Below are 11,233 nucleotides of genomic sequence, written 5' to 3' on the forward strand. Positions count from 1 at the left end.
ATGCAGCACAATTGCCTGACATTTCCTGAGTGAGGTGTGAAGAATTTAGCAGCAGTACCTGAATGAAGAAACTGAGCGGGCGACACACTCAAGAGGAATATATCACAGAAGCCTCCTGATGGAAGATACAAATTACCTTGGTAAGAACATTTTTAGTTAAAAGCAAATAGATTACCAGGATACTCCATACAAAAAAGTGTGTGTATGTTTGTGTGTGTGTGTGTGTATAAAATCAAAAGCTAAGAGAACTTTTTGTTCAGACAACTGTCAGTATTACTTTTTTTTTTAAAAAAAAATCATAAATTATACATGAAGGATTGGAAGATAACAATTTGGTAATTTGAAGAAGCCAGAGAGGAAATAACAGCTCACAAAAGTTGAAGGATTAAAATATCAGGAGGTCCAATAATAAGAATGAAGGCACACAAACCAGAGCCTGAGGAAGTCCACAGTCTCTGCATTGCTCAGCTGGTAGCACAGCAAACTTTTGAGACCGAATTTGGTACAGTTGGCACTTTATACAGAGCAGTTTAAGGCAGCTGTATGCCTCATGTAGATCTTATTTTGCTCTCCCCAGCATATGACCTGCATCCAATCTACCAATCACAAAAGAGTAGCTTTCTACAATCTGCACTACACGCGGCAGCAATATTATCAATCAAAGATACTCAGAGTATTTTAATGTGGAATTTAATGGTGTAGCTTTGTTTAGCATGACAAATAATACAAGAAGGATCTACAAAGCTTTTTCAACAGAAGTTCTGAAAAGCAGTAGCATATTCAACCATGGATTAATTTCACCACCCTCTAATTAGGAATCCGGTTTATAAAGCAGTAGAACTACGATAGTGGTGATTATTACCCTTTACGTGAAAGATTTTAACTAGTCTTTAACTCAGATGGTTTGAAGAAGCTGAGACTTTTGGAATGAAGAAGATAAGCACCATCATCTGAAAACTGTGCATTTTCAAATTTAGCATGTAGCACTTCAGAATACACCACAGCAAAGCAGTAATTATCTCCCAAGAAACATTCCTAAGATACCAGTGATCTCCAGTCGCCACAAAAGCTAGGATGCCCCACACTACAAGAGTAGGACGCTACTGAGTTGCACAGAATGTGAGTTGAGAAACAAAGAGATTACAAGGTCTGCGACCTCCCATTTACCAACAGGCCTTAAAAAATAAACTACAAATTTACACCTAGTGACCTTTACCCACCTCTCACCCCTGCAGTACAACACAGTGATACAGAGATGCAAGTCTAAAGGGATGTTAAGAATCAAACAATTTAAAAGTAACAACACAGAACTCAGAAGAATTCTGGGAGAAATAAAGCACTTAGCTAGGAAGGGCTTAATCCAGTTCCAAGGTATTACATAGGAATGAGATTTGTGCCAGAAGTGGAGGCAAAAACATGACAACTTGCCACATGCATCTAAGCTTCATATGACTTCTGAGAACAGACAACATTCAATAAAAAGGAGATTCAACCTTTACCACTCAGTGCAATTCTGCAGATTCAGAAGCCCATGCTCTTTGTAATCCATCATATACTCCCTTACAGTATTAAATAGATGAACCACTACATCCATCTTTCTTATTCTCTCCTCCCTTCTTCCTGGCTTCTCTATGCCTTTAGCAGATGGAAGGATAAAGTGGTAGATTGGTAGCAACAAAAAGATATATCACATAACTTCACACTCTCAAAGAAGCTGTTCAGTCTCCTCCAGAATATATGGCAATGAAATTTAATGCCATCCTATTTTTCAAGAGTTTGATAGTGAAACATGAAACTCAAATTCAGTTCTCTATCAGTGTTCCAACCTATCAAAGCTTCCTCTGAGTACACAGATAATGTGAAAGACAAGGCCCTAGCTAGGACAAAGAAGTTTAAGTTAGTGAAGTCTATAACGCTCTGGCTGATCCCCAGACTGCACATAAACACACTGAACTCTAAAGGTTAGAATAATAACCTTGTTTGAAGCCTTGATACTTGAATCATATTCAAGAAGAAGAGATCCATTGTAACTACCTATACAAAACACCCCTATAACACAGCTGAGAAATAAAAAAGCAGGGGTGGGTAAGGGGGAGAGGTACTAATTTTCCCTATTGTAGCTGTAGGCAGTACGAGTGCTGGCTACTTGCCAGTAACTGAAATACAGCTCCTTAACAACATGAGCTGATCTGATAAATCAATCAGCGTGACAAACTGATTCTGTGCTTTCCCCTTACACAGCTACTAGTGCTTATTACCATAGCAAACCAGTTCAACAAACTCAATAGAAAACTTATCAGAGCAACAAAAATCATCGTAGGTCCCCAGAACAACTTCTAACAGAAGGGCAGTTGGCTGTTAGATCAGTTCAGTCACTCGCAAAGTGAGGATAAGCAGAACAGCATTATTGTTAGCAGTGCTGCAATCTTGTTGATTAGGATGCTGTTCAGACAATTTCGTTTCTGGCTCATTTTAAACTCTCTTCAAAAAAAAAAAAAAAAAGTTGCTAAAAGAAACAGTTAAAGAAAGAAAGAAATCAGCAGCCTTGTTCTCTCCTGGGAAGCCACTTATATTTGACTCAGGAGAAACAGCAGGTACGCAGTAAACCTGCTTAGGAATCTGAGCCAAGCTAAACTAATTCTGACCTCTCCTTCCTTTTTCTTTCTCCTGAAACGTTTCCCCCTCATTTGCCAGGTTAGCTGCAAGCTAGATTAATTTCACAATATAGCTTATTGAGTAGTTTAATGAATAAATCCTTATACCAGTCTACATAAATCATGAAGGAAAGTACAATAAGTCCAGGAAGAAATAACAGTGAAATTTTGTTATGCATCAACAGAATCAGGAACAGAACAAAAGTTTGTAGCTTCACTTATTACAGTTACTAAATGACAGCTCAGTAAAAACTGACAGCAGAACTGCAATTACAAACACCTCCTCTTGTTTACAGAAGTTACAGTTTAAGAAACTCTTACTATCTTCGCATGTATAATGCAGAAAGACTTGCAGAGTTTGAATTTTTCAGCTCTCCATCAGACACACAAAAAATAACCAGCTACCGTATAAGAACATACAATACACAAGTTCAAGCTACACCTAAAACCATAGACAAAGATCACAGCACTTCCTAGGAACACTTCAAATTTGAATTGCTATCACTTATATACAAGCAGCACAAAACAAGCACAGATTTTATCCACGCTAATCAAGACATGTATATTTACTTGTATGCTCTGCAACACACTTCCATCCTGAGTGCAAACAATTCAATCATTGCTTCCACTCCACATGCTCTGCTTAGCAGGCAGTTTTGCCTTTCATAAAAGCTCCATATATTCTTACAATTGCAGTTCCACAACAGATCAGTGAAATAATCTCAAATCTACTGCTAGATATACAGAGAATTTCTGTCCCCATCTGTTTTTTTAAACTAAGTCTCTGGATGTCACTATCCTAACTTTTCTTATATTGCACCCCTGGAAAAAAAAAAAAAAAAAGTAAGATATTTACAAACACGACAGCAGTAGGCAATGACTTAGAGAGAGGAGCTGATGAGCTGAAAAGGCTTGTGAGAGAGAAGCTCATTTAACACCATATATTTGAAACAAAGATATTCCAACACAAGCAAAGCAAGTCCCATATGTTTTCCTCACATTTTAATCTAAAGATAGCTCATCTAAAGATGATACACTGCATCAACATCCAGTGACATACATACACTAATTGGGTCTAACCATATTTTCTTAATCTGACTATCTAGTGGGAAATAAGGATGGTACGTCCAGGACTATCCTCCATGCCGGTCAGCTGATAGTGCCATAGGCAGCTACACTGACCCAGTGATTTATTTCTGCTGTTATCTACCCTGCTTCTATCACACCCCTCCTCATGCTAGCACCAGCATTCAGATTTCTTTTTTTCTTTTTTGCAAGCTAATAGCTCCTCTCAAATTGACCACCAAGCACTAAGTGAAAGCAGATCTGTCAGGGATCCATGGAATGCAGATACAAACACATGAGCAGCAGGACCATGCAGTCAGGATTATGGTTTCTCCATTCTAGTAACCGTTCCATGGGAGTTGATGAGGCAAGACAGCATTTCACTATACCTTCAGATTGTGATTTCATAACAACTCTGCAATATCAATTTGAGCTAGTCCCTGCGTGACACCATCCCCCTAACAGAATCTATAACTGCTTGTGAACCTGTGCTGAGATTCCAGTCTAAACTTAAATCCTGTTGCATTAGGCAAAGTATCACCAGGAGGTCAAGAGAGATGATCCTTCCCCTCTATTAAGCACTGGTGAGACTGTACCTGGAGTACTGGGTCCAGCTCTGGAACCCTCGGTGCAAGATAGGCCCAGATGTGCTGAAGAGTTCAAAGGAGGGTTACCAAGATGATGGTGGGACCGGAGCAACTGGGCTGTGTGCACTAGCAGAGCACTAGCAGATTGCCATAGGCAAGTCTCCTCTTTGGGGATCAGCAAAAGCTGCCTTAATGTGACCCTGGGCACTCTCTGGATACCCCTGCTTAAAAAGGTGGCTTTGACTAAGTGACTTCCAGAGATCCCTTCCAGATTTCAATATCCTGCGTCTCTAGTCTCCTTCTAACATTTAAACAGCACTCAGATTGAGACTCTTACGTGTTTTACACTGGAGTTGTACTAGGAATTTCACACTGTGGCTCAAAGCATGACAGAAGCCCAGGAAAATCTAACCAGTACTACTGCTCATACTGGATAATGACTTTATAGCCGTAGTAAGCTTGTTTGCTATTTAGAGAATGTAGAATGCCATGGAAGCAAAAGTTCCAAAGCAGGTATCATTTTGAGACCACTCTTGTGTACAATCTGTTAGTGGCCTGATAGGTGAAGAGCACAGGGCCAAAGCAACCACTAGCAGACAGACACAACATAACAGAAGTACAGTAGAATCATTAGACCTGATACTACATTGGCATAAAAAAACTGCAGTGGCACTATAAAACAACAGCAGAAGCCAATAGCACACTGCACAGTACTTACAGCCACAGGGAAAGTGAGAACACTTGTCCACATAGTAGGAACAAAGATACGAACAGTTCATGCAGGAGTGCTGCAAGTGTGAAGATAATACAAAACACAGTTGCTTCAAATCTCTTGTTTAGGGGAATTTGTTTTCCTGAGAAGTGCACTTGAACTTGTTCAAAAAGAACAAGCTGGAGCAGAAATTCAAACACTGTCAAAACAGATCACCACCTCTAAAACTTCAGAATCATTAGAACAGAACAAACAGAATTAGATACACTGATGTATCCTAATTCAGGAAAAAAAAAATGTTTGAAGTGACAATGAAGGAAAGAGAGATGACTATCTCACAATCAGAAAAAAATCTGTTTTCATCAGCTTTCAGTTTTCCTAAGGAAGCAACAATAGCAAGGCTATTTGCTGTCAGATGTGAGCTGCATCAACAGATCAGTAGAACTTCTATCCTTCCCCCTAAATAAAGGTGCACTTATTTGTTATGAATTAGCTGCTTATATTATTAAAATATTTAATTTCTACAATGAAAGGTTATTCACAGTCTTTCACATTTTCACAATACAACATAAGGCCTCAACAAGAAAATTTCAGCTTCCTTGCCTGGAGTTACCTGGCACTCTTCATTAAGAAGTCTCAAGTTACAGCACTGCACTCTGTGCATAAGATACTGTGATAACGTAACAAAAAGCACCAGTTTGTGCCATAGTGTCTTTATGCAGCCCAGCTATCAGCAGGTCTGCTCTGTGTGTCCACATTGCAGTTATGTGGACTCAACACACCCGCCAACACTTCACCTGTAAGGTTCCAGTAAAATTGATCAGTGAGGTCAATGACTGTTTTGGAGAACTGCATAAATCCTACTTCTTAAGGCTGCCTACAGTCTGAAGCAAGATTTATAGCCCCATAGCAAAGCCTCTCAATCAAATGGACTGAATGTAACATTGCAAAGTTTTACTCACAGGGCACTGAAACAGAATTTTGAGCCATTCTGACCCACATTTCATAAATTATTTTTCCATATCAATCACTTTGGAACTTGGTTGTTTGGTTTCCATGAACATAAGAACTTGAAATAAGGCTATTCTTTTTGCTACTTATGTAAAAATAGACCATACCTAAGGACAAAACTTACCCGTAACCACGCCAGTAAAGAGTACTTGTTAGCATGTATTACACACAAGACGTACGGAATCAAGATCCACAGATGACTTGTTACAGCATCTGGCTTTAAACTCTGAGTAATGTAAGAGCTAAGCACTTGGGAGTAAGGCACATCCATAAGGAGAAGCCTTGGCATGTCAGGAATGCTTTCTGCTCAGCACAACGTGCACAAAGCTTACCATCTCAACAACCATTTCATACTGCATACCTATTTAGGATTTATGTAAATACATTCCATTCAATTAAAACACAAAGAAGTTTTTTTGTTTGTTTGTTTTCGTACTTTCAAATACATTAGAAATCAAGTAACAGAATTCTTGGTAATTTCAGTAACATTTTATCAATGTTTCTCTTTTCAAGACTTCAAGTGCTTGAGCATTTAAACCTGGGACATAAAGTAATATTCCACAAGTCACTAATTAACATAATACCCTGGCAAGAAACAAGCTTTTAATTCTTAAACCCATGCAAACATTCACGTCGGCAATAAGGGTTTGACAAACAAAGAAAACACTATTCAATAACAGAGCCCTTGGAGCAGAGGTCTCTAACTGTCACTGACCCTCAAGCAAACAGTGCACTTCAGACAGCCGAGTTATTTCTATCTTGCTGTTGGGGATACAAACAATCTGTTGACTATTAGTCTCAAGCTGGGCAATCAGTATCTTGGAAGGATTATCGCTGACTCAGTTTAGCATTTCCATAAAGCAAGTGGATGAGGCTCCCTTCACATACGAACGATTTCAAGGCGCTCAAGTAACACCATACTGCAAAATGCAATCATCAAATTGATATCAATACGGTATATGACTCAAGACATCAAAACAAAGTTGTTCATTCAAAGGGCAAGCAGCAGATGATATGTTCTACTTTCTTGTTTCAGTTCTTAACCATGTTTGACAAATCATAATCCATGAAGCTCCCTCACCTTTCATCAATTTTTACAAAAAAGAATTGATGAGGGGTAGAATAACTTACAAGACTCCCTTCTCCTTGACATGAAGCTAGCTAAAGAGCTTGGAGACTATTGACCATACCACTCATCTTGCTTTGCTATACAGGTAAAACTCTCAAAAAGAGTGAAGAAAAGCCTCTACGTTATGCCAAATAAATTATATCAACAATTGTATCCACCGCTTCCCTCTCCTTTAGAGCTTCCAGACAACACTAATTTTGGCAAGACTCTTCAAAAGCTTTAAGAATATTTTGCTGAGTTAGACTAACTGAACATTTCTGTTTCTAAAGTTAATTAGAGCTAATCTAGAAGTTAACATTACAGAATTTGCAAGCACTGACATAACATTTCTAAGCATGTGTTCTAACTCCATTACCCTGACTACTTGCTTTCCCACCACTTTGTTTGGGCTCTCAGCCACAGGCTGTTCCATAGGCACAGCTCTTACTGGAGAGCTCCTCACTATTAAATCATAGCCCATGTCCCTCCTCCATAGCACCCACTAATCACATAATACAGGGCTCCTTTCTATCAACTGAATTTTGCAAAACAATTATAGAAAGAAATTATACTCTAAAAAGTCACCACCTTTTGACTGGAATAAAAGAGCATGAAGTGATAACAAAAAGGATTCAATGAGAAGTGTAAGTAATTACATTCCAGTTTTACACTTAACAGATCCCAACAAAAGAGCCACCTAAAATGAATTGGAAGAAGCTCCTCAAACACAACACGCCTGCCCAGCAGAGGTCCCAATCTACAGCAACGCTTCATCTCACGGAGCACTCAATGCATTTCCGTGCAGCCCTTGCATGCGCCGATCAGGTGCAACTGCGTTCCCTGAACGCACCCAGCAGCAGGTTCCTATCGGCTCAAAGTCCTCTGCTTATCGAGCAGCCTTTTGGGATTCCAGTTTAGATTTAAATCTGAGATGTCATCAAGTGAGATGGAAGCAGAGGAGTGGCTACTTCATATTAACTTGCAAGAGATCAGTTCACCAGATTTCAGTTTACTAGAACATCACTCAGGAAGCTCTTCCTATGTATTCTAATTAAGCCACGATCTTTCCTTAGGTTTTGCTAACATATGTATATATGCGTATATATATATATGGAAATAGGCTTCCTTTCCTAAGGAATACCACATTCCACCTGAAGGATTAAGAAGAGCGCAAGTACATACAGGTGCCTTAACGCCCACAGGTGCCATAACAGGTGCGTAGCACCGCTCCAAACCACACACGGAGCAGCCACCAGGTTACCACAGAGCAGCAGCAGTGGGAAGGAAGAGGACAAGGCTGATCCTCGGCAGCGTACCTGCCCGCGAGCATCGGCCGTGCCCTAAGCACACGGGGCCGCACCGGGCACTGCCCGGTGCCTCTCGGTTACACCGAGACGCGCTCCTGGGCTCAGCTGTCACCGTACGTCAGTGACGCGGACAACGCTATCTCGAGATCAGTGATTTCTGTTTCCTTAAGCAGGAGAGCTCCGTCGAATCGATACAACCGCGCAGCCCCAAGCATCCAAGTGCTTACGCACCAAAATAAATAAATAAATAAATAAATACAACAAAAGCCCCACAGCTCAGTGCGACCCCAGCGGAGATGGCGGTACCGGATGCCGCGCGGTGAGCGCTGCCGGGCGCGGCACGCAGGTACCGGGAGCCGAGCGGCCGCCCCCGCCCCGCCGGGCCCCGAGCCCGGCCGCACCGCGCGGGAACGGCGCCGAGAGGCCGCCGGAGCCCCGCTCTCCCCCACTCGCTCCCCCCCCCCTCCCGTGCAGCTGTCACGTGAGGGGGGGACCTCACGGCACCGGGGCAGCCCCGGAGTGAAGATGGGGAAAGGGGGGGGGTTGGGGAAGCGAGGGGAGAAGTGCCGTCGCCATGACAACTTCCAGGGGGGAGGGAAAACTTCAAATCCCAACCGTCAGTGCAGAGCGGCTCCCTCTTAAAGGCACACCGCCACGCGCGGGCTGCTCCCTGCCCCCCGCCCCCCGGGCGCCGCGGCGATGGAGAAGAGGAGGGGGGCGGCCGGCGGCACAGCCGCGCAAACGGCGCGGAGCCGAGACAAAAGGAGCCGAGCGGGGAGCGGGCCGGGCCGGCGGCCGAGGGAGGCACTGAGCGGCCCCATCGAACCGCGGCGCCCACCCCGCGCTGCTCGGGGGCGGCTCTGCGCCTCGGCGCCCCACGGAGCCGCTCCTCCACCCCGTTCGCTCTCCGCTCCCACAAGGGCTCCCGCTCGGGCTCCCCCGCCGTCCGCTCGCCTCTCCCACACGGAGCCCCTCGTCTCTCGCCCGCCCCCGCCCCTCGTCCCCGCACCACGGCCGGGCGAACCCTCCCGCGGCCCCTTCGCTTACCCACACAGTGCATGAGCCGGTGCCGCCAGGAGTCGAGTTCGCGGCGGACTCCTCTACGCTCCGCCGTGCAGCGGGGGCTCCGGCACTGGGAGGCGGCGGCAGGAGGAGCGGGAGCCGCGGCGGCCATTCTGTCTGTTCCCTTTTCCATCTGCCTCTGACCTCACGCCCGCTCATTTACATACGAGCGCGCGCGCCACCCAGAAGAGCCGCGCGCTCCCCCGACTCCCCCCTCCTGCCTCAGCGAGCGCGTACCCGCGCCCCCCCCCCCTTCAGCATCCGGGGCGGGGAGCGCGCGCGCCGCCTGGCGGAGTGATTGACACGTGTCCCCGAGACGCCACGCCCTCCTGCACCTTCCCGCCTTCCGGGCTCGACCCCTCCCCGCCCCAGCGGAGCGTGGTTCGGTAACCGGGCCGCCAGTAACCCCGCGACAACTTCTCCTCCACCCACTCCGTTTCCCTTCGGTGCCCCTCCGCCTACAAATCCCGTGAGGCAGCGCGCCACCTGCCGCAGCCCGGCCGGGCCGCAATGCACGCCGGGAGTTGTAGTCCGCTGAGGAAGACGGCGCGGGGGGCGGCAAAATGATGACCACCCCTAGGCACTTCGGAGGGGACGCACCCACAACGCTACGCCTTCCCATGAAGTCTCTTAGAGCTGCTCACAGAGTAGACTTCAAAGTTTTCTCAACTGACGAGCTGCTGTTGGTCGCGGCTCTGTCCCTGTCAGCGCTGCCCCACCCCGGGCACAGCTCGCCCGTAGCCCAACGCTGCATTGCAGCGAGCCGAGTCCTGGTAACGGCTGAAAAGTTGGCAGAAACGGAACAGCACAGAGCTCTGAACGCGGAAAATGGAGCTCGTGCTGTTTCCTCAGGTGTTCCCTGCGTGCCTCCCCTAAACTCTCCCGTTCAGAGCACTCCCTGCGCACGTTGCCGCTTTGGAGAGTAATGCGGTTTGTTACAGTGCGTGCCAATTACGAGACTGACGAAGACTCCCGTTGCCTCCGCTGGCTTTTCCCTCATCAGCCAGCAATTAGCAGGCAGCAGCCTCCTTGCTCCCGCCTTTACCTCAGATCTGTGAGCGCCCTGTGTCTTGTTTGCACTGGACTTCAAAACAGTAACAAATACAGCCCACCCTGCCACGGGGAAACAGCAGAGCCCAAGCTAACTCCTGAAAGGCATAATCAGAGCCCACGCGAACTAGAATGCATCTGTATCTGAGTAGAATGCATCCATCTCAAACTAACAATATCCTCTGTAGGAGAGATTATAAATTCATTCATTTATTTGGGTACAAGATGAGCTTTGAAAATCTGTTGTGCTTTTGCTTCTTGTGCAGAGCTTTGTGGATATTTCCTTCAGAAATCCTTGGAGGTGTTTTGGGGGGTGAAAGACATGCTGAGAGATTGCCTGCAGAATGCAGCCAGGAGGAGTGGCTCTGCTTTCACAGGAATGAACAAAGCCTTTGTAGCAGATGATAAGTTACATTTTTTTTTCTATAAAGTTTTTTAGTAGAACCGTAGAATATCTCAAGTTAGAAGGATCCGTAAGAATCATCAGATCCAATGCCTGACTACACACAGGACCACCCAAAAAACAAATCATATGAATGACCAGTTTTCATAGAAGTAAACTTCATCACTTGTGTAGAACAGCTGATTGAGCTTAATGAATCCAGCAATTAAAAAAAAGTGTTCATTTAATGGAATCACTCAGGTGATCACGGTTTTGATCATGGTTTCACAGGGAC

At 44.9% G+C, this 11,233-nt stretch overlaps 1 protein-coding gene across 7 annotated transcripts in view; it reads right to left on the reverse strand.

Annotated features, from left to right (window-relative positions):
- The window catches only part of LCORL (ligand dependent nuclear receptor corepressor like), a 73,065-nt gene extending 63,312 nt beyond the window's left edge, over window positions 1–9,753 (reverse strand). For 3 of the 7 annotated variants that reach the window (XM_052682803.1, XM_052682805.1, XM_052682804.1), the window contains exon 1: window positions 9,492–9,753. In XM_052682803.1, the coding sequence (XP_052538763.1) occupies window positions 9,492–9,639 (148 nt within the window). In that variant the 5' untranslated portion in view covers window positions 9,640–9,753. The remainder of the gene's footprint in view (window positions 1–9,491) is intronic. The other 4 variants (XM_052682807.1, XM_052682806.1, XM_052682808.1 and 1 more) reach the window with 3 other exon arrangements.
- Between the last annotated feature and the right edge of the window lie 1,480 nt (window positions 9,754–11,233).

The sequence above is a fragment of the Tympanuchus pallidicinctus genome, unplaced genomic scaffold, assembly GCF_026119805.1.
Source record: "Tympanuchus pallidicinctus isolate F22 unplaced genomic scaffold, pur_lepc_1.0 scaffold2, whole genome shotgun sequence".
Classification (NCBI taxonomy): domain Eukaryota; kingdom Metazoa; phylum Chordata; class Aves; order Galliformes; family Phasianidae; genus Tympanuchus; species Tympanuchus pallidicinctus.